We start from the raw sequence: 24920 nt of genomic DNA, 5'->3' as shown, positions 1-24920 counted from the left end.
GCGCGGCCAGATACTCAGGGGAAACAACTCACACACAGGAATATGGCGAAGGGCCTGTTAAAAAATGTACTTTCTCGGATATTTCGAGGCAGATTATGGGCAAACCTTTAACCCAACAACGCCAGCTCGCCGAGGGACTGAAAAACAATCATAGAAAAAGGAAGCAAAGGATGGAATTCACAGAGTAAATTTGTAAACACCAATTTAAAAGATCTAATGCGAAATGAACTACGCCAATAGACAAGGGAGGTAACAGCATGTGACAGCTCAGTACGGACAATATAGTGTGTTCTTAATATACCCGTACTACTTGCTCATAGGACCTACCAATGTGTTTGATAAAAAAAAAATGTTGGATGAGTATAACTAAAATGTATCTGATAATTAAAGCAAATAAATATTGACTAGACCAATCTTCCCTATCTTGTGTAGTAAGTTCTTTTACACGTGTAGGTTTTGTGTGATTTTTTCTTCATCACATCTTACTTTGAAGTTTATCATCTTTTCAATAGGTCTCGTTTTGGTTTTATTTCTTTAAAAATATCTTAGTAGTATTAGGTGGCCAAAAATGTATTAGAATGAACCCAAACATTTAAGCCAACTCTCTACTTGCCTCCTGTCTCTCTACTCATTCCCCATCTCTCTACTTATCACATGTGGTAACAGATTCTCCTGTGTTATATCTGAAATAAGTCCCCAGCGTTTTCTTGGTCTACCTACTTTTCTTTTACCCTGGGAATAGGGCTGGTAAGTAGATCAACCAGTTCTATGGTTCATGCAGGTTTTATTGAGCCGTAGAACTGGTTGGTGACCTACTTACCAGCCCTATTGAAATCGTGAAATCTTGTCTTAACAAGTCAGTTGTCTGTTTTCTGATCGTGTAGCTAATCCATTACCAGTTTCAGTTTCTTCATCACATAAAGCCAGCGGAACATAATGTGACATAACTGAAACTACCAACACAGACATACCTCAATCAATGGGTGACCAGCCATGTAATCAAAACCAAGACATATTTGTATAAGTTTCAAAAATAAAATTTAAAAAAAATAACCATGCACCAAAAAGTAAACTCAACTCATCAGTTTAATTTTTTTTTTGACTCGCAAAAATTTAATGTTTATTTTTAGGAGCGCAAATGCACAAGCAATACTGCAACCAGACGGAAAAACAAGACTAGAAAAATTACTAGCTGACAAAAAATTAAACATCCCAAAAATTATCTCTCCGCTAAGTCAAAGTACATGAAAGAAACCAATGTGCTTTTTTTTTTTGACTGATAAATTGTTAGTCTAACCTTCCAACAATAACGAAAAATTCAAAAGGTAGTTGTTCTCTTTGGATTGGTTGAAAGTTAGTTCAAATCTTAAAGAGACAACAATGAAGGAAGGTAATTGCTAACAAGACAATATATCCACATTTTACATCAACTACGTATAAGACTAATAGTTACCAATGTTTAAAATAAATTTAGCACTCGCTGAGTTCAAATTGTATAGGCTGTTTAAAATGTAATGAAATTTTTAAGTACTGATATGTGATCATATAAGTTAGATTTTGATTGGTTTTTAAAGTCTCAAATTATAATGTTTTCTCGTTTTCCTTATAATATTACTGTAAAAAAAACTTTCTTAATTTAGGAAACTATAATACATAATATCATTTTCAAGGATAGAGATTATTGACTAAATAGCATAATTTCAGAATTAATTATTGATACAAATTTGATTTCTAATTTAGAAGGGCATTATCTGACTTGCTACAAATAGCATTGCCTAAGTAGAATATTATTTTGACTTGTACATAATTTTAAAATACAGTCATGTTACAAATTTATAAAAAGTTTTTTTTTTACAAAAAAGAGCTACAAAAATCTGTATGAGCAAAATCAGTACAATTATAATTCATTTACTTTGTTTTGTTTTTTATAAGATTTAGTTGTTTTTTTTAATGAACGTCAGTTCTTTAAATAAAAACATGTGAAATAAATGGGAAAAAAACAACCAAAAAAAAACATACATTTTGCTGAATAGACAGAAGCCAACATAAAGGGACATAATCCAACAGAACTGGAGCCACGGAAGGAACCAATGGGATGAGGGTGTGCACGTGACTTGTAGGATGAAGTGCTCACGGTGTACAAAGGGCAGATAACCATTAAAACTTCACTGATCTAATATTGCACGACTTGGAATAGACATCACAAAGAAGATAAAAAACCAATCATGACTGCCATTGAAAGCCACACTCAAAGTAAATAACAGGTAATGAAAGAACTCGGAAAATCACAAACGGCTTACTTCCCCTGAGTAATAGCGATTTTAAAAACGCTATCCTTCACAAAGAACCAAAAATGTGGCTTTCAATGGATCATCCTAGTTTTTTTTTTAAATTTCCACCAAAAAAACAACAGTAACAATAGCACAATATTGCTACCCATCACAAGACCACAACTGATGGTGAAACGGATTTTTAACACCAGAAAGAAATTTAACCAGAAAATTTTCTTTTAAATTCTACAGCAGAGTTTGCTTGTTTTTGTTTTCATAAACAATCTGGTACATGGTATTTTATGCCTAATCTTTGTGATTGCAATTAAACTTTAGGCATGAAATTTTGTAAGATCGTATTAACACCTCCAAACATCTGTGGCATATCTTTTTCAAAAGGCATTTTAAAAATAGATATTTTCTAACCTCAAAAAAAAGACAAGCTCTGCTAAATTATTTAAAAAATACAAATTCTCTCCACCGCAATTAAAAGACTAAGATTTCATCTGGCATCACTTCCCTAAAAAATCTGGCCAATTGTAGTGTGCCAGGAACCACAACTCTCCAGAAAAAAAATCTCTGCATGGAAAATTATGTATGCAGCACAACTTTGATGGTTATAAAGTATGTGTCTAGACATGCAAGATCACAGTGAGAGGACAAAACAAATCTCTAAACATAAGATAAGAAGCAGATACAAAGAACACACCAGATCACTGTGTGTTGATGAAGGGGGTGGGGGGGATTGTAAGTTATTCAATGTAAGTTGTTCATTTGATTTTTTTTTTGTCACAATAATACACCAGTTACTAATGTACAATGTTTAATATACATGGACATAAAATGAATGTACGCCTGTGCGTACGAGTGTTTTATATATATTTATATATACGATAACTACACACAAGTTACACAACTATTAAGATGAAATATTATACAGACACAGAAAATTGTCTGTGTACACCAAATATTCAAACACTAAAACTTCTTGAAAAGTAATTCTGAAATGAGTTACCAAAGTGAATTGTCTAGACTCATTTTGCATCAAGTTTTTTAACTTTTTGAACAATTTTTGTCCGCAGATACTAGAAAACCGATTGATGAAACATATCTGATGTATTAATACTTGATCGTAGTATTATTTTTTATGAAAAATGGAAACAAAAGTTTGCTGAATTATGGTCGATGAAGCTACATGGAGCTGAGAGCTAACACTGAATTAATATTTTTGGGAAACTTATCAAAATGGGGAAAAAAACTAATTCTAAACTAAAGCTAAAATAATTAACATTAAAATTACATTGTGGTTTGATTAGAGTTAAGCTGCATTGGAACTCAGGTTCATTTTCTGATGAATTAATTTCCTAAGTTAAGATGTTTACCTTTAACATCACTTTTATTTATTTTTTTACAAAAAATTTGGTATTTTAATTTTCTAATTATTGATGATAGATTTAAAAATGTGAAAATATTTAGAAATGAAACTGCTATGCTTAGCTTCTAATCAAACCACTAGAATTACAGTTTCTGCTTGCATGTATTCAGGCCTGGACGTTAATATAGCGCACACAAAAATAAAACTGTACATAAATTACAGAGGCAAAATTACAAGATCACAGCCAGAGATGCAATGTTAGTTCTTTAAAAAGAAACGAAACAAAAAAAATTTACTGGGCGAGAGGTCACTGTACACAGAAATATATTTTAAAAACTTATTTCTCTACTTTATAAGAGTGGGAGGAATGAAAGTAGCTACACGAGTACACACCTCTACAGGTTTAGGAATGTTAACACCCACAGCCAATAAAAATTTGGAATTCTAAACCTTGTTGAAAAACAAGTACATGGGACAAGTAAAATATTTCCAAAAAGGCATGGAACAATCAATAATTTTTACCATGGATAAACAAAAAAATTCACAACTCCTATAAGACACACTCAAAGACCTACTCGCCCGAAAAATTATTACAGGAACACCACAATTAAAAAACAGGATTCTTATTTTTCCAAAGAAGAAAATAAATTAATGATGGTGAATTATATATACAAATCTAATCGTCACATCGATAATGAAAGCCGTACCTACAGCAATATTTAGTTAGTGATACTAAGATTTTTTAAAAACCGCTCCCACCCTAAATATGTTACATGTAATATATATCCAGCTTAAAAAGAAAAATATTTCCTTTGTGGTGAAAAGAAATTATTTTTAAACAAAAATCTAGATTTTATCATAGATCTAAAGATTGATTCAAAATTTCCATTAATACACACCATGTGAATTTTTTCTTGTAAGGTACAGAAAAATGCAATTGAACCAGATTGGTGGAAAAATTAGTCTGAAATTACATACATTGTATGAAACTTTAGCATGATTTCACTGAGCTGATTAAAATCTGGGTACTATATTTTAAACAAGATAAAAATATTCTGCTTGCATAACCCAATTCTGTCACATTAAAGCTGATATTAACAGCTAAAGTAATGACTCAAAATTCCTGCCTATTCTCAAGGCACAATACAATTTTAAAAGTTTAAAAAAGATACATTAACAACACTATTTTTTTTAAAAGTACAGTGTTTACTTTTTTTTAAAATTTGAGCAGAATGTTCCATTTAGAAACTGCAGACTAGTTCTGTCAACTTTAAGGCATTGAGAATGTTTTAACAAATCTTGTATGCTGTAGTTTTTCAAAAACTTTCAAATCATGTATCAACATAGCTCAGTAGAATCCTGCGTATGAACCCATATAAAACATCCCACATAGACCTGTGTATTCCATCTAAACTTTAACAGTATACGTGTCTACTGAAATCTATTTAATTGTATAGTACCCAGATTTTAACAGCTCAATTGATTTATCTTGTAAAGGTATCCCTAGAATACATCCTTAATGGGTTTGAGTTTTAAAAATTTCAGATACCTTTTACCGAGGTAGCAATGAAAGAGCACCTGGACTTGTTCACCAGAATTTTATCCTTCTCGGAATTTTTAAATTTTTTAATTATGCAGACATTTGTTAAATAAAATAATTACCCGCTTGTAAAGATAGCACACTAATAACCGACTTCATAATATACTTCATGATTTGAAAATGAAATACCATGTTAAGAATAATACATATGGATACATTTTTTTTTAAAAGATGGATCTAATGGATGTTACACATAGAAAAAAAAAGACTGTCCAAGACAACATTAAGTTAGCACAAGCTTGCTACACCAGACTGATGGTATTGCACATAGAGTAACAAGAAATATAACAATGGATGGTGTGAAACCTTGGGACTTTTGTCGTCATGAATGGAAGTAACAGTGGATTCACTCCCCTGCTAAATAGCTATGTTGGGCTGAACCAAAAAGGTTTTCTGAACAAGTTGTTGTTTTTTTAAATCCCAAAATGCTGAATCTGGAACATATTACAGAAAAATTCTCTTTTTTTTTTTTTTGATTATTCACAGCCCAGGTTTTTTAAATTATATTTTTTTTAATTACATAATTTCTTTTCAAAAAACTACTTTAAATTTCCACTTCTTTTTTTCAACATAAGTTAAATATGTTTTTCATTTCCTAAAATGTCCAATCTTTGATTTCACAAACTAGTAAGGTGACAATTTTGTCAACTTCCTGTCAAAAAAAAAAATGGTTGTCCATATCACTGTGGATTAAAACAAGTTGTCAACAAATACTTTTAGCTGTTCCCTTGACCCCTTGACCCCCTGACCCAGAGAACACATTGTTATTGAAGTGACCAAAGAAAGTTTATCTGTACGACTCATGAGATGAGAGTGATGAGGGTGAGAGCACTGGGGTGGTCGCTGGTCACACAAGATGACCACATTGACACCCATCTTGGCTGGACTGTGATGCAACAGTGATTTAAATTTTCATTGGCTGTTTTCTGCGGGATAGTTTTGATCTAAAAATAGAAAACAAAACAAAATGGTTAGGTTGAGCAAGAAACAGAAATCTATTTTTTAAAATCTCTCTCTGAAACCTTTCAAAATTGTTTCATTTTTTATCTTTTGTTTAAAAAACATAACAATTGTAGCCTAGATGCTTTAAAAGTAAACATTTTATTAATGGAAATGTTAGGCCTAATAAAAATTGATTTAGTTACTGATAAAAAATTGATTAGTAGTTACTGTCAAATTTAAAAAAAAAAAACAGAACTTATGAAAAAAAAATAAATGATAAAATGATGGTAATATTATATACCTCAAAAAGGAAAAAAAAAACTATTTAAAAATATGTTTTTATACTGCAATCAGACTAGAAGAGTGTAGACTAAATATAGAACAGACCTGATCTGACCAGCCAACAAAGGATTGATGGCATAGAGCCAGTCATGGAAATCCTTGTCATCAATGGTCTGCAGCAGGAAACATCTATGCTTGGTCATCACAGAGAAAGCGTTTTGTGTCTGATGAGAGGAAATAAAAAAACCTCGTTAGATACCAGAATTATTTAAATGCTCTCACCTAGGGTAAGGGGAGATAAATTAGGGTAAGCGTTGCATAAAACTATTCATTTCTGTATAATGAAAAATTATTGTTATTGTACTGTTTTACTTTTTATCTATTTATCTAGTCAGCTTTTTATCTGGTCATTTTGTGTCTGACGAGAGAAAATAAAAAAATCATTTTATACCAGAATTTATTTAAACACTCTCTCATTAGATAAGGGGAGATAAATTAGTGTAACTAGTGCATATAAGTATTCATTTCTGTATAAAGAAAAATTATTGCCATTGTACTGTTTTACTTTTATCTATTTATCTAGTCATCTATTTATCTGGTCATTTTGTGTCTGACAAGAGGAGATAAAAAAACCTTGTTATATACATCAGAATTTATTTAAACGCTCTCTCCTTAGATAAGGGAAGATAAATTAGGGTAAATAGTGCATACAAGTATTCGTTTCTGTATAAAGAAAAATTATTGCTATTGTACTATTTTACTTTTATCTATTTATCTAGAAGCAGGAACAATAAATGTAATGTTAAACTTTGAGTGATTAGCACCAGTGACATTAACTTAGGATCTTATCCTGGCCCTAAAGAGAAAATAAATGTTTATGTTTTCCTCATGGTTAACAGCTAAGTTGGTTCTCTCTACTATTGCTCCCAATCTACTACACATGTTAATCATCATATACATTCTACTGGATGGTAAATACAATAAAATAAACTGGTCTCATTTATTAACTAGAGATTGCAGATAGTTTTGCCTGATTTGTGAGAATATTTTTGAAGAAATTATAACAAATTATGACTAGTTTTAGGTTTGTCATAAATTTAAATAAATTAATTTTTTTATGACGAACTTAAAAAAAAAGAATAAAATATTAGTATTGTATGGTATTGTATTGTAAATAAAGAGGAAATTCACTTTTATTCACCAGTTATAGCTGAAATTGTTCATACTAAAGAAAGAAGAATGAGCCAACCTTAAGCAGAGCTTGTTGATCCTCTGAATATTCAATGGTAGCTGTGGCCAAGTTGATGATGCCTCGCACTACTGGGTCTTTTTCACTGTTGTAGATGTACACATATGGCCTGCGCACAATCTGGGCAGAGGGGATAACATTTCAAAACTTTAACATTATCTCGTAAATACCACCACATTTTTGCTATAACTCTTTAAGACAAGATGTTTAAGTTAACTGGAAATACACTGTAACCTTATCTTTTTACCCATTTATTTAAAACCCACATATTACTAATACAAATTAAAGTAATTGAATGTAATTAATGTAATTTTCCTGCCATAATCATGGATAGGATTAGTATTAGAATAAATACTTTAATTTTAATTAGGCTAATTATATAATTTGCCAAAGTACCTGTCTAAACATGACAGCTGAATGGGGTTCAAGTGTTAAAAAAAATGCTGCTTTGCGTGTAAATTCATAAAATATTTCTAAAAAATGAAAAATCAACTAAGCAGGAATACTACAAGAAATAAACACAACTAAAAATGGCAGTTCTGGTGATATCATGACATAGATTTATGGTTAAAAACTAGTCAAAGCAAAAAATTAAATAAAGAAAATATTTTATCAGATGTTAGGAGCATCATAACAGTACTGAAAGCCAATGGATTGAAAGCTGGGAGTGTTGAAGTTTTGTATTTTTATTTGAACCTGACCATTGGTCAGAAGTACTCACCACCCATTTCTTAAAAACATTTAAAACTGACCACTGGTCTGAAGTACTCACCACCCATTTTATTTGAACTGACCACTGGTCAGAATTACTCACCACCCATTTCTTGAAAAATGTTAAAACTGACCACTGGTCAGAAGTACTCACCACCGATTTCTTGAAAAATTTAAAACTGACCACTGGTCAGAAGTACTCACCACCCATTTCTTGATCCACCCGTTGGTGTTGTCCTCCAGGAAGTTGAGATATCCCCTCCGTGACACAACCGGGCTGGGCCTGACCTCTTCAATGTCAGGGACAAACATGGGCGTGTCCAAGTTGATGGCCTTGATGGGCAGTGACAGCTTGCGGTCAGCCGACTCCCCTGAAGGTGAGGGGGATGTGGTCAGCAGGCTGTCACATGACTTACTTGACTGAATTGGAACAGATCTGAAGAAAAAACATTTCAAATTGATATTTTTAAAAGGTAAAAAAAGGCATAGCATAGATTTTATTATTGTTGCATTGATGAAGGATTAGGGTTTTCCACTTATCAACATCCCATTCAAGAAATCAAGAAAGCAAATATAACAACATAACAAAAATTCCATTTTAAATGATAATATTCACTGCTATTTAATTTTAATGAATATTTTATTAGGGTCCATTAGATTCACAGTTATTTTTTGTGCAATGTTCCACTTAAGGTCTACACTAGTTACACAATTATTTGTGTGAAATCTTACTCAATAGTTCTATAAACACTTACTTGAAGCTATATAAACCTCTGGACAGTATAAAATATCTTACTTGTCAATGTCTGAAACCCTCAACTGTATAAAACTTACTTGACAGTAAATAGAACTGGGCAGAATAATAACTTACTTGACAATGTCTGAAACCCTCAACTGTATAAAACTTACTTGACAATACATAAACCTCTGGGCAGTAAAAAAACTTACTTGACAATGTCTGAAACCATAGAGCTGGACAAACTTGTGCCCAGTGAGACAACTTACTTGACAATGTCTGAAACCATAGAGCTGGACAAACTTGTGCCCAGTGAGACAACTTACTTGACAATGTCTGAAACCATAGAGCTGGACAAACTTGTGCCCAGTGAGTCTGAGCTGGCTTCACTTTCTTCAGAGGTAACAGTTGTGGTTGAGCTCATCATGGAGTCCATCTGTCAGAGGAGATACAAATGGTCTACATTAAATATGTGCTTTACTCTCAGTGGACATAACAAATGGTTCTACATTAAATATGGGCTTTACTCTCAGTGGACAATATAAATAGTTCTACATGAAATATGTGCTTTACTCTCAGTGGACAAAACAAATAGCTCTACATTAAATATGTGTTTTGCTCTCAGTGGACAATATAAATAGCTCTACATTAAATATGATTCAATGTGTGCTTTTACTATCCGAGAAAAAACTAAGTTCTACATTAAGTTTGTGTTTATACTATCAGGGACAGAAACATTTATTATGTGTTATAGTGAACAGAAGAAGCATTCATAAAATATGTGTTTTACTCTCAATGGAAGATATATTAACAAAATATGTGTCTTACTGTGAATAGATGAAACATTGATAAAATATGTGTTAAACAGTCAGTGGAAGAAACATTACATGTGCTTTTCACCAAGAAACAAACAGTATTATTTGGTTAAGGTGTATGATACAGCCATTAGCTGGTAGAAGATTAATTTTATTGCAATGCAGCATCACCGCTCATAAAAAACAAACAATGATCTTAACGTGTACCTTGACTGGAGGTGGTTTTAGAGGGAGGCGACCCTGCAGCATGTAACGAACACATTTGGCAGCCAGCTCTTTCTCTGGGTCCCCGTCTGTCTTCAGCTCAAAGCTCTCCCCACGACACAGGATCTGGGTGTTCTTCTCCTTGATGTCAACATCCTTGGGGTTCTCATCAGACTTCAGCTCAGTTTGGTCGTAGGCTTTGATGCGCTGGCTCTGCACCTGGTGAGTACCAGAAATCTGTTGAGTGCCAGAAAACATGATGAATCCTACATCAACCTAGCACTTGCGTTACCATACTGGGTTAGGTTTAATATCCAATTCCAATATTTGGATTTGGAGGGAAATTACCAGGGGGTAATTGATTGGGGGGTAATGTCCTATTTCAGTAATTTGCATAGGAGGGAGTGTGATATTCAGGTGGGTAATTAATCTGGAAGGTAATGACCAGGTAGTAATTGATGGGAGGGGGGAATTATCCTAGATCTTACATATATTTATACATGACCCTCTAAAGATTTAAACATATTTAGACAAATGTACATTAAGAAACATATAGAAAACCCCTTTGATTTTTCTACCTATAGATGTGTCATTCTACACAAGCAATTAGCACACAATCTACGTGATGTGTTAGAAGACTTCAACAATAAAGGGAATCAACCATGGCCTATTGACAACCAACACCATAGAGAACCAACCTTGGCCTGTCTGTTGACAATCTCCTTGTCCAACTTGCTTAGCTCCATGGATTTGTTCTGTTCTGCCAGCTTCTCTCTTAACAAAATCACATGTCTTGTTTTCTCCACCTGCACACAAACAATTTTGTCATTTAATCTAAATATTCATACATCGTGCCTGATGCGACCACAAAATAAAAACTTAAAAATATATTTTCAGCTAATGGTATGTTTTTGGCAATGATGTCTTTAAAGGGTTTAGAATAAATTGAAAAAAGAAATAACTGAACAATTGATGTTACAAAGCTGTAAGATATTAAGTTCATATTTTTAATGGAAGAGGGGGGGGGGGGAATTATAAACAGTTAAATTTTTTTGCTTAATTTTTTTCACTGGCTGAGATGTTCTTTCTTCAGTAGGATTTAATAACCTTTATTTAAAAGTGTTGTTTTTTTTTTAAAAACATCCAGTTGATTTCATTTAGCTAGAGTTCTTTTTTTTCTAAAGCCAGAGTTGTTTCTGTAACCAGAGTTATGTATCTTAAGCTAGAGTCACTGCCCTTTAACATGTCTGCTTTCATTCACAACAAGGCCCTCACCAATTGCAGTCTGGTCAGTTTCTCAAGCTCCCACTGGTGGTCACCTAACAGGGAGTCACCCCGTGGCCTCCAGCCATTCAGGTTCTCCTCACCCCTCACGTAGGTCAGTGAAGTGTCCAGGACTCTCCTCTGTCTGCGCTCTACTCCTGGGAGACATTGCCATTTATAAAATGTCGCGACAACAACACAAGGTGTTAAAATAGCCATGAATTAAACTTTCATTTTAAACTTTGCATTTATTTAAAAGGAAAAAGCCTATGATAGGATTACTTGGCTAATACTATGTGAAGCTGTAAAAAATAATTTTCGTTTTCTGATTCATAAAGTACTCAAAGAATTATCAAAGTAAAACACAAGCTGAAAAGACTAATAGTTACTAGAACTGGTATAAACTGGTCTTTAATTATAATCAGTTGCCTGTTACCTGATCACTCATACTGTCCTTGGAGTCAGGTGTCAGTCCTTACAGTTAGGGGTCAGTTACCTGATTGTGTATACTGTCGTCCTTAGAGGCAGAAGTCAGTTACATGATTCTGGATACTGTCATTACTTCGTCAGGGGTCAGTAACCTAATTCTGAATACTGTCTTTATATAAAATCATGAGTCAGTTACCTGATTCTGAATACTGTCCTTACAATCATGAGTCAGTTACCTGATTCTGAATACTGTCCTTAAAGTCATAAGTCAGTTACCTGATTCTGAATACTGTCCTTAAAGTCATAAGTCAGTTACCTGATTCTGAATACTGTCTTTAAACTCATGAGTCAGTTACCTGATTCTGAATACTGTCTTTATATAAAGTCATGAGTCAGTTACCTGATTCTGAATACTGTCCTTACAATCATGAGTCAGTTACCTGATTCTGAATACTGTCCTTAAAGTCATAAGTCAGTTACCTGATTCTGAATACTGACTTTATATCAAGTCATAAGTCAGTTACCTGATTCTGAATACTGACTTTATATCAAGTCATGAGTCAGTTACCTGATTCTGAATACTGTCCTTTAAGTCATGAGTCGGTTACCTGATTCTGAATACAGTCTTTACTTAAAGTCATGAGTCAGTTACCTGATTCTGAATACAGTCTTTATATAAAGTCATGAGTCAGTTACCTGATTCTGAATACAGTCTTTATATAAAGTCATGAGTCAGTTACCTGATTCTGAATACTGTCTTTACATAAAGTCATGAGTCAGTTACCTGATTCTGACTGTCTTTACATAAAGTCATGAGTCAGTTACCTGATTCTGAATACTGTCTTTACATAAAGTCATGAGTCAGTTACCTGATTCTGACTGTCTTTACATAAAGTCATGAGTCAGTTACCTGATTCTGAATACTGTCTTTACTTAAAGTCATGAGTCATATAACATAATCTGAATACTGTCCTTAAAGTCATGAGTCAGTTACCTGATTCTGAATACTGTCTTTACTTAAAGTCATGAGTCAGTTACCTGATTCTGAATACTGTCCTTAAAGTCATGAGTCAGTTACCTGATTCTGAATACTGTCCTTAAAGTCATGAGTCAGTTACCTGATTCTGAATACTGTCTTTACATAAAGTCATGAGTCAGTTACCTGATTCTGTATATTGTCTTTACTTAGAGTCATGAGTCAGTTACCTGATTCTGAATACTGTCCTTAAAGTCATGAGTCAGTTACCTGATTCTGAATATTGTCTTTACTTAAAGTCATGAGTCAGTTACCTGATTCTGAATACTGTCTTTACTTAAAGTCAGCAGTCAGTTACCTGATTCTGAATACTGTCTTTACTTAAAGTCATGAGTCATTTACCTGATTCTGAATAATGTCTTTACTTAAAGTCATGAGTCAGTTACCTGATTCTGAATACTGACGCAGCAGTAGCTCATAGATGCCAGAAACTTTCCCACAGTCAGGGTTCCTGGCCACACCAAACAGACTCTTCAGGGCCCTGAAACGGGGACTGGAGACGGTCAGGGGAGGGAACCCCTTCTTTAATGATAACATGCAACACCAAGCCACCACGCTTGCTGACTTAAGCAATGCGGGAAAATTAACACAAAGTCAAATAAAATACGTCTAATCTATACGAAGAAGAAGAAAAGAAAATCTCTAAATGTCTTTGTAAAGCACCCATTTATGTTAGTAAAAATTTCAAAAGCCATAATATTTTTTTTCAAATTGTGCAATTAACAACTTGGTTTTTTTTCTAGAATTGTGTATATATTAATGAGATAAAAATAATTTTCATTCAAATTTTAGTATATGAATATTTCTGCTGTAATTCACAAAAACATTGTTGATAAAGCCAGAAAACAGTTAGCCCATAAATAATATTCTGTAAGAGAAAAAGAAAATTAGCAGCTAAACAGATATTTTCTTTTTCCATTTCATTAGGTTTAAACACTTAATCTTACTTTTAATTTTTTTTTTGTTAAATTTTTATTACTGCTTTGGTTAAACAACTTTTGACTAACTTAAAACAGTGGCCGCAAGCAAAAGAAAAAAAAATAACCACTCAATTCACTGACACTAATGAAAAACAGAATGTCACTTATCACTGGGAACAAAATAATCACGAAACAAAATAAACTGCAGCCTTAGCTATTGGGCCTACTTAAAAAGTTTTGCATTTGTGATTTTTTGCTCATCAAAAATTAAAACTAATTAGTGAATTTAAGTACACATGAACTATAAATCACCATACTCCAAAGTTTAATGCAGTATATTATTTTTTACTTTTTTTTTTAAACTTAGAAAATTAACTACTAGTAATCAAATAAGAATAATTATTCTAAAAACAGTTACATTTATCTAAACAAAAATTATTTTTTTTCTTTGACATTTAAACTGTAAATTTGCAATAAAGATAAAGATGGTCTATAAAACAAACATCACTAACTACAAATTTCACAGGGGTCCAAGGCAAACCAACAAATATCAAAATGAATGACTCATAGGTATATAATGCACAGGAAATGATTGGTGTGAATAATTATACCATCAAATTAATGAGAACATTTTTTTTCAATTAATGATATTGATAATTGATCAGGAAATAAAACATATCTTAGAAACCACACTATCATCTGTCTCATAGAAAGTATAAGAGACTTGTGGCCTGCCGGTAGAACACTAGACTGCTAACTCGAAAGTGGCAAGTTCGAATCTGGGGTCAAGTTAGTAGATTGTCCCTGAGTCCACTCAGCTCTGATGGGTATCTAACTCATGTTAGATAGGGAAAATAAAGGCGGCTGGACAAAGTGATGACCACACCATCCGTTATTATGCAGAGGTCTAAGAAACAAGTTAATTCTACTCCACTTGCCCTATAGTCCATCAGGTTTGAAAGGGAACTTAACTCACTTTACAGAAAGTATAACCTAGATGTGGTAAGACTCTTGCTTTTTTTTAATTTCATATCTTTAGAACCAGCAACAAATGTGTTGATGTGGTGACCATACAATACCACAGGAGAGAGACCACCTATTCTACATATTTTTTCATCCTATTTTATCAGACAGCTTGGGTATAGATGCGCAGGTACACCACTTATTCTATAAATTTTTTACATCCCATTTTATTAGACAGCTCACAAAGATGAGGGTGTAGTGTGGTAAGATGAGGTGATGTTGTGTACATTATGTTGATGTTGTGACCATAAAGTACCTTGGAGCAGATATTTTGGTGTCTCTGGAGTGGACGACCATACAAAGGTCCTTGGTGATGCAGGCAGGCTGGGCACAGTTCTCTACCTGTAGCGAGAGATAGATGATGTCTTAGTGATACAGCTAGTTGAATACATGCTAATTGTTTATACAGCAGCAGTTCTAAATGATTTGGAGAGATAGATGTCTTAGTGATACAGCTAGTAGAATACATGTAAATTGTTTAAACAGCAGTTCTAAATGGTTAGGAGAGATAGAAGATGTCTTAGTGATACAGCTAGTAGAATACATGCTAATTGTTTATACAGCAGCAGTTTTGTATTAGGAGAGATAGATGATGCTTTTAATGATACAGCTACTGTAAAACCTTGCAAATTATGTAAACAAAGAAAAAAGTGAAATAAAGAATGTTCATAATCATTTTTTTAAACAATAAATAGTTGTTTAAAACATTTCTTTTATAATTTAAATAGATAAAAACTACACTTTTTAAAATGCAAAATAAAAATAGAATTAGTTTTAGTGTTTTTAAAATTACATTGAAACTATACTATTTTTTTTCATATAAAGGAAAAGGAGATAATCCAAATTCTCCATCAACCATGTTATCTTTAAACCTTAAGGTCCAAATTCCATGTAAAACCTTAAGGTCCAAATGCCATGTAAAACCTTAAGGTCCAAATGCTAAGTAAAACTTTAAGGTCCATCTTGTAAAACCCAAGATAACCAATAAAAAAAAATAAAACTCAAACCTCGAGGTATGCTGACAGTGTCATATAAACCTTCTCCCCATAGGCTGTCACCCTGTTCAACATGACGGAGTTATGCAGCGAGCTGTCCCAGGCTGCTTCAAACTGGAAAAATACTCTGGAACATATCAAAACACAACTTTAATATACAATTTTAAAATTTTAATTTCAGATTGACCAAAATTACCTTTAAGTTAATACTTTATTTGACTAAATGAATATAAAATTTTAAAAATTTAATTTTAGATTAACTAAAATTACCTTTAAGTTAATACTTTGACTAAATGAATATAAAATTTAAAAAATTTAATTTTAGATTAACTAAAATTGCCTTCAAGTTAATACTTTATTTGACTAAATGAATATAAAATTTTAAAAAATTTAATTTTAGATTAACTAAAATTGCCTTTAAGTTAATACTTTGACTAAATGAATATAAAATTTAAAAAATTTAATTTTAGATTAACTAAAATTGCCTTCAAGTTAATACTTTATTTGACTAAATGAATATAAAATTTAAAAAATTTAATTTTAGATTAACTAAAATTACCTTCAAGTTAATACTTTATTTGACTAAATGAATATAAAATTAGCCACAGTTGTACAGTTGTTGAGACTCCTTTTTATGCACGTCACAACATGACGCAATGCACTGTTAAGTACTTTATTTCTTCCTGTTTCAACACACTACACAGTAATGCCCTAGATGTAATCTAAAAATCCACCCCCACATACAACTGTTCACTCAACTTTTATATACCTGCATTTGACATTGGGATAAAAATACATAAACATCCCCGGGGTTAAACTCAACTCGCAAACACACCATCCCCTGTGTTCTAGACTGTTCAATAGGAACATTTAGAAAAGAAAAAGCCTGACCTGTCATCATTCTGATACTGCAGGAAGTGTGCAGGGAAAAGTCCCAGGGATAACACAGTCGTTTCAATATCATAATCATAAAACTCTTGCGTGTTCCTTATACGACCTGAAATAGTTTCATTATTTTTAAAAAATTGCTTTTAAAAATGTAATTGATTATTTCATCAATTTTTTCTGAAAACTTTTTTACTATTTAAGAAATCCGTCTGAAATTTTTTATATGGTTGATAAAAATAAAAGCATATAAAAAAACACAACTATAACATAAAAGCAAGACAAATGATACTGTATATTGCAAAAATTGCTAGTCTTGCTGACTATGAAATTAGGGAACTTTAATTTTTAATTGATAAATGACAATGGGTTGATACTTGACCTATTTTTTTCAGTATGTCTAAACAGTTGACAAACTAAAACGTACCAACAACCAGTTCACGGACATCCTTCCAAGCAAAGTGGGTTCTCTTCTCGTGAACTATGGTGATTCTTAGCCGACGCTGGATGCCCTGATGCAGCATAAATATGCCCCGAGTGGGCAGATCATCAGAGTGGTCCACTACCACAGGAACATACCTGGAAACATCAGTCAATAATACAACCACAATCAAAACAGAGACATCATTAAATAATATAACTTCCATGGTAACATACCTAGACACATCAGTCAATAATACAAATTCAATAGTAATATACCTAGATACATCATTCAATAATACAACCTCAATGTAAAAAAATATGTGGGTATATGGTAAAATATTGGACTGAATAAATCCAAAGACACAAAGTTATTTATAAATGCTGAGCTATGGTGTTCATATCAGGAAATTCATATTTACGATCAAAATTTATGTTTCTCAACACTTTTGTTAAAAATAATAACATTAGGTACGACAGAGTTGGGGTTGCTGATACGTGCCACATGAAACAGACCTTAAATAAACGAATTAATTCCTATGGTAAAATTATAGTGACACATTGTAATTAAAATCTCAGAGCACTTAAACAAAAACATGACTTACTCTCCATTTGGTGCCAGCTCACAAATCTCAAACCAGACCAGCAGGTCACACTGGGAGTGGACTGGGCTGGAGCTAAAATATAAGAGAAAAAAAAATTGACCATAAATATATAGTCAGCATTTACGAGCACACTTATTCTACATTTTTAAATTATAAATTTTGACTACTACTATATTGAACTAATGCAACAATTTTTAATAATAGGCCTACCAGATTGTAATTGTAACATATAATAACACAAGGTTGCTGAAATTATTTACATAAGCAATAATCATTATTAAAATTGTATTGAAAAATAGCATTAAGTACATTTACATAAAAAGCAAGCGTAACATATTTTTAAGCAGTGATATAAAAAAAAAATGTGAAATCAATAATGTTAATTCGCATCAAAGCTTAATTAACTTAAAGAAGACTTAGCTATTAACTGATTTTGAAATAATCTAAACTAATGAGGAAAATTAATATGAAATTAATATTAGTTTTTTTTCTTCTAGTTAGTAAAGAAAAAGTTAGCCATGCATGACACCTCAAAATTAATTAGATAAGGCACCTCTTTTGTTTGCAAATATTGTGCTTGTTGTTATTAAATCCAATCAGAAAATATTTATAGTTAAGTAAAACAATTAGTGGGTGAAATATGTTTCCATGCTGTAATTTCAGAGAGATATCCTTGTCAGAGAACACATATAGTGTTAATGTCAATCAAACTTGTCATTAAAATAAAAAGCCAGTTCTAGCTAATTAGTTAATAAGCCTTATGTAATAATTACAACAGAAGCATGCATTCTTTTTTGTGTTAAATTATTTAATACATTTAAATTAACAATTATTTTTGTTTTTTTCCTTTGGCATTTTTTTAAAAACTCAGCTTCAGATAGTAATGTAATAGTGTAAGCTTTAAAGAAACAATTATGATAATCCATCTTTGTGGCAGCTTATAGCTGACTATTTTAGTTTCCGCTGACTAGTTTTGTTTTTCATAATTAATCATATATCATTTAATAGTCAAATAAGAAATTGAACAGAATATAAATTATACATAGACCAGTATAGGTCACATAAACTCAAGAATTTAAGTTTGAGTTGTGATAACCAGTCATTATATAAGTAAAATAAAATATAAAACACCTTCATGTGTTTTCATAAGACAAACACTTGAATGAGATGGTCTAAGTTTAGAGTACACATTTTGTATATAAAGTACCAGAGCACTGGTACAATACAGTACAGTTGGTAGCTTTAACATGTTAAAAAAACATGAACAAATTAACACTTTTACCTATGTTATTTGTCATGAACATTTAAAAACATTTTTTGATTGTTGTACAACAATTCATCATTACAGTCATGTACAGCGAAGGGGTTAATGTGTGTATATATATATATATATATATATATATATATATATATATATATATATATATATATATATATATATACATATATATATATATATACATATATATATTAGTAATATATTATTTGCTTTCTTAGCAAACAAAATATTTCAGTCTTTTTTTAATACAAATAATCCTACTTTCACAAGGAAATATATTTGATTCATACTAAGGTGTTAATTTAATTGTATTACAGGGTATATTATTAGAAGTTAATAAGTTTTAATGTGTCTGAAGAAAAAAGCAACACCTGTTCCTAGCTTTAACTACAGAGTAGCCATTTTGTAATGAAGAATAAACAGCACCAAAGTTAAAAAAAATAGCAAAGCGCACCATTCCCATGCGCACCATGCTGGTAAGCCCAAATTATGAGTAGGCAAAGTTTGTTAGCATGAGCCTTACCCTTCTCTTACTGGTGATTTCACTTTCAGTATTAATGACCTAGATATTAATGGTGAAAAAAGTTAACAATTTGTTTTGGGCTTTTAAGTAAAAAAATATACTCCTTTAATTGGTTAAAATTGGTTTGAAACATTCTTGGTGAAAATAGGAAAATGCAAGGGATTTCTTAATGCTGAGATAAATGCTAAAAGGGGAAATTTAGGATATTTATTTCATTCATTTAACTTGTAGAATACAAAATTAGTAAGAAATAGCTTCTGACATGCAGGGGGTGTAAATAAAAAACATTTGGCAAAAGTAAGAAATAATTTGCTTTTTCATCAACTTTTCATCAGCAAAAATAGTTTGATCTTTTACTTGCCAACAATGAAAATTAAATTTTAAAAATGTTGCATCAAGGTGGTAACTTTTTTTTTTTGGATTTTTTTAATAATCAGTTTGATGAAATAAGTAAAGTAATAAAAAAATTGTGTTTAAATCTGAACATGAAATAATTTTTAATATAAGTAAGTAGCTTACTTCTTCATTCTTTTTTTTTGTACTTCGAAATTAAGTTCTTTTAAAACAGTTTATGATATCATTCTACTAAACTTCAGAGCTAAAGTTTTAAAAAGTGATCCAGGGGGAATAAATCTAGTTTAAAATGACCAAGGGAGATAATACCTGTCTTGTTCTTTCCTTTTTCTCTTTTTCTCCTCATCTACATTCTCTTCTTTACTATCTTCTGTTTTACTGCAAAACAACATGTAGGGGGCACAACTAGACAAACAGCGAATTAACAAAAAAAAACTGCAAGCCTACTACAACAGCTAGCACACATTCAGGTGATTTGTATGTAAACAAATGCAACCAAATTTCAAAAACAAGAAAAGTTTTAACAACACACATGCATGTTTTTCTTGTGCTTAATTCACTCCTGTTTTTGACAGACTATAGATCATCAATTTTAAAAGGGGAATATATTTAAAGCAAATGTAAAAATAATGTGGAATCAACATGCTCAAGCTGCAATCTTTAAGGCTGCAAGCTATTCACACATACAAATACAATTACAACATTTTTTAAAATTTCCCTGCGTTATAATTAAATCTAAACTCTTAAATACAATCATGAACCATTTGCGACCACATATGAATAGATTATGTACACCCATGCCTAGTTTTTTCAATGATATATAAGTGTTTTACCAAACAACATTTACCAACAGAAATAATTTCATGGCTAAAGACCCTAATCCTAACCATTAATTCTTTCAAACAGGTCAGTGGTGGCTTAAATAGAACAGTCTATTGTAGTTTTTAAATGGTCAAGGGGGCAGGAAAAAAAATCACCCACAAAGTTGGGATTTTGTCAGAAAATTGAGCAAAGACAGACAGGCAATAGAAACAGTTGCCAGGTATTTCTGTCAGCTTACAATTCTTTAATCAGCCTTAATTACATTCATAATTTTCAATAATAACTTAATTTAAAAAATAATAAATGACTTTTATTAAAAACACACCAAGAAGTAAACTGTAAAAGTATAAGATCAATCACAGAGCAAAACTTTTAAACTTTAACAAAAGTAAAATAAGACAAGCTAAAAAAAGTACTTGTGATGTATTTTTTTGTTAGGCTCACATAAAATGCTGCAAGTGTAATATTTTCAACTACACATTAATGTATTACTTTCAATTACTTTTTAAAATTATTTTTAAAATATTCATTACTACACATCATTAAACCTAGTGCTAATTTTATACAACCAGTGATTTAATTTATGATTTGGTTTTTGACTAAAGACTTGACGATTTGTTTGAAAATTTAAATAGTGCACTAATGAATCAGTTGCAAAAACTCGCAGCAGTTTTATTGTGAAGACTATCACCAACACAACACAACCGTACTAGAAAATTTGTTTGAAAATTTAAATAGTGCATTAATGCATCAGTTGAGAAATTTGCAGCACTTTTATTGTGAAGACTAACAACAACACAACAGTACTTGTTCTGCCTTGTTTTGACAAGCTCAAATAAAAACATTGACACACTTATCGCAAATTTACCCTGGAGTTTTACAACATAAAGTGTTTGGTGCCCTACCTGGATGGGGCGATGATGCCATACTTTGGAGAGGGGACTGGTTTTGATACTGGCATTGTTGGGAAGCTTCGGCTTGGTGGAGGTCTTACACTGTAATAGGAAATACAAGGGATGATAAGACAAATACAAGTGGGGGTCTTACACTGTAATAGGAAATACAAGGGACGGTAAGACAAATACAAGTGGGGGTCTTACACTGTAATAGGAAATACAAGGGACGGTAAGACAAATACAAGTGATGGTAAGACAAATACAAGTGATGATTAGACAAATACAAGTAATGGTAAGATAAATACAAGTGATGGTAAGACAAATACAAGGGATTGTAAGACACTCTAATAGGAAATTCTGCAATAGGAAATACAAGTGATGATTAGAAAATGAATTCAGTTATCATCCTGTTAGATCACTTCTATGCCAACAAAGTAATAAGAATATAATATTAATATTTTGCAAAAGTAAGAAATGCACCATCAATAAACTAAGAAAATATTTTCACCCTTACTGTGGGGTTCCCATAAAGATGGGAAATGTAAACTTACTTAAAACATCATTGCAAAAATCATCATTAGGAAAGTGTGTTAACTGTTGTTGGATTGCATGTACATGAAATTGCTGCATAATCAACATTATACTGTAATGTAGTCTTCACAACGTGGGGAAAATACAATTTAACTGTAACATCAAGATATGGTAGAAGTAGTAGTTAGTTCCCTTTTTGAACCTCACAGTCAATGGGGCAAGTGAAGTAGAGTTCACCTGTTCCTGTTACCTGGGCATATAAAGGGATAGTGTGGTCAGCACTAACGTAAGTTAGGTACCCATCATAGCTGGGAGGGCTCAGGGACATTCTTGAACCCAGATGCGAACTTAAGACTTTCTGATTAGCTGTCTAGCGTTCAACCACTAGGGCACATTGTCCCCTCAACATCAAGATATAGCTGATTGTAATTTTAATCCCTTTGAGCGTTAGATTAAAAAATAAAGTAAGCAGTCAAGTGAAGAAAAAAAAACATCACTAACTATGGACAGTCCTTGGCCTGTTCATGCAGTGGATGCTGTTGATAATGTCCCAGAACTTCAAACACTAGGGGCTGGGTCTTGATGTAGTCAATGAAAGATTTGGTCACTGTCACAGTGAACTGAAAAAAATAAATAAAAGAAATTATCACTAAGGAAAATGTATTATATAAATCAATAAATCAACTTTAATTTTATAATATAGAATAACTTGATTTATTATGTTTTTTGTAGCTGTATGTAAATGCTAGCATATAATATAAAGATTCTAAGATACGTGTGGTAAAAATCACAGTACAAGATTGTTCTGAAACATCAAAAATTTAAGTTTTATTTTGTTTAGTGATTTCTGTTTTTCTTTAAAAAATTCAAAATATTTAATTGTGTAAGGAAAATAAATGTTCCTTTGTTGAAAATTTTTTTAGTGCTTTGTTTGATTTCTTTGGAGAAATTCAAGAATTCTTGTTTATTTCAACAAAAAATCAAATGTATGAGAATAAGGAGAAAAAGTTGAATATTTTGCTTACATTCTGCACATGGTAGAATCCTAATGGAGGGCCTTTCCCTGTGTTTTTCAGTGGTTCAGTGGAGAAAGCTTCATCGTGACGATGTAAGAAGCTGAAATATCAAATGAAATTTTTTCAAATACATTAACATTTTTACTTTCTCGTATATTATACGTAGTATAGAGAAAGTATTGTAATCATGCAAAAAAAAAATCGAGATTTTTACAAATCTCGATGTTTTACACCTCACTGATACGGAAAAACATAATTTTGCAATCTTGTCCGTATGTCTGTGTGTGTGTGTGGGTGTGTGTCTGTGTGTCTGTCTGTGTGTAAACACAATTACTTGAGTACCGTCACAGCTAGGTTGATGAAATTTCATATATAAGTATTATATCAAAATCGTAGATCCGTATCAACTTTTGAGCGATTTCCGATAACCGGAAGTGGTACTTTTTCTACTTTGAATTTTTCAAAAGCCTATAACTTGAGTACTAATTCAGATAGATAAATGAAATTTCACATGAAAGTAAAAGATCTAATTCTCTACCTTCTATCAAATTTTGAGTAATTTCCGTTGACCGGAAGTACTAATTTACACTATTTCCGATTTCTCAAAAAACGCATGTAAATTTATAAAGTACTAATAATATTGCGTACTATTACGCACATTTGGTTTTGGTGCTCGCTTGGTGCGCAATTTTTTTTTCAACTAGATTTTATTCTATTTTTAAAAGTTTAAGTAAACAAAAATCATGTCTATATTCCGAGTTGACATCCCACGTAATGTTATATTAGAATATTCGAGAAAGTTTAGGGGAGATCACTCCCGGTTTATTAAAGTTAATTTTATATCCGGTTACAATTTCACAATGACATTTTGAGATAATTTATTAGATAAATTTTTTATGCAATTAAATTTTCACAATTAATATTTACCTTAGTTTTCTTTTAACTATAAAATATGTTAAGGTATAATCTTCCTTTTCTAAGAGTGAACTAATTATGCTAGCATCAAACAGAACAGGACAAAATATGTCAGTACATACTTAAACTGACAGAACATGTCAGTACCATATGTCAGTACTTACTTGAACTAACAGAATATGTCAGTACTTATTTGAACTGACAGAATATGTCAGTACCATATGTCAGTACTTACTTGAACTGACAGAATATGTCAGCTCTATATGTCAGTACTTACTTGAACTGACAGAATATGTCAGCTCTATATGTCAGTACTTACTTGAACTGACAGAATATGTCAGTACCATATGTCCGTACTTACTTGAACTGACAGAATATGTCAGTACCATATGTCAGTACTTACTTGAACTGACAGAATATGTCCGCGTATTCCGGAGATATGTTGGAAGCCTGCAGGATGGTGACCCTAAACTGGAACTGGCTCCCAATGGTCAGATGTTCCGGAAGGTCAGTGGTGCTCATCTCTGGACAGTAATCAAACTTTCCATACTGACTGTTGGTCTTGTTGTCTGAATCCATGTGATGGTTTTCTGGTCAGATATTTAGTTCTTGGTAATTCATTGGTTTTTTTTTTTTAACTAAAAATGTTTTTGTGTGCTATTCTCATATTTTTGAGGTAGGCGTTTTAAATGCATAACTCAAACTCATCACTGTGTACATTTTAAAACATGTAGCTGAGCTAATCAATTTACAAACATTCATTTTGTGAAGGAAAAAATAAATAAATCATATAGGCTTCTATTTGTTAAAAAATGTGTTTAATC

At 32.0% G+C, this 24920-nt stretch overlaps 1 protein-coding gene across 15 annotated transcripts in view; it reads right to left on the bottom strand.

Moving 5' to 3' along the window:
• Nucleotides 1-1453: 1453 nt before the first annotated feature.
• LOC131958241 (kinesin-like protein unc-104) overlaps nt 1454-24920 on the bottom strand; it is an 86579-nt gene continuing 63112 nt past the window's right edge. For 6 of the 15 annotated variants that reach the window (XM_059323144.1, XM_059323155.1, XM_059323149.1 and 3 more), the window contains 20 exons: nt 24500-24686; nt 23191-23281; nt 22667-22785; nt 21644-21733; nt 20226-20294; nt 19563-19601; nt 17761-17832; nt 17163-17314; nt 16742-16847; nt 15863-15977; nt 15112-15197; nt 13299-13405; nt 11460-11605; nt 10883-10990; nt 10188-10421; nt 9492-9601; nt 8634-8865; nt 7719-7838; nt 6575-6693; nt 1454-6189 (listed from right to left, as the gene is read on the bottom strand). In XM_059323144.1, the coding sequence (XP_059179127.1) occupies nt 6150-6189; nt 6575-6693; nt 7719-7838; nt 8634-8865; nt 9492-9601; nt 10188-10421; nt 10883-10990; nt 11460-11605; nt 13299-13405; nt 15112-15197; nt 15863-15977; nt 16742-16847; nt 17163-17314; nt 17761-17832; nt 19563-19601; nt 20226-20294; nt 21644-21733; nt 22667-22785; nt 23191-23281; nt 24500-24686 (2342 nt within the window). In that variant the 3' untranslated portion in view covers nt 1454-6149. The remainder of the gene's footprint in view (nt 6190-6574; nt 6694-7718; nt 7839-8633; nt 8866-9491; nt 9602-10187; nt 10422-10882; nt 10991-11459; nt 11606-13298; nt 13406-15111; nt 15198-15862; nt 15978-16741; nt 16848-17162; nt 17315-17760; nt 17833-19562; nt 19602-20225; nt 20295-21643; nt 21734-22666; nt 22786-23190; nt 23282-24499; nt 24687-24920) is intronic. The other 9 variants (XM_059323147.1, XM_059323156.1, XM_059323157.1 and 6 more) reach the window with 7 other exon arrangements.

This window comes from Physella acuta, unplaced genomic scaffold, assembly GCF_028476545.2.
Source record: "Physella acuta isolate Inbredline_101_S28 unplaced genomic scaffold, ASM2847654v3 ptg001305l, whole genome shotgun sequence".
Lineage (NCBI taxonomy): Eukaryota > Metazoa > Mollusca > Gastropoda > Physidae > Physella > Physella acuta.
The sequence above is the reverse complement of the archived record's forward strand: the minus strand, read 5'-3'. Positions and strand labels throughout refer to the sequence as shown.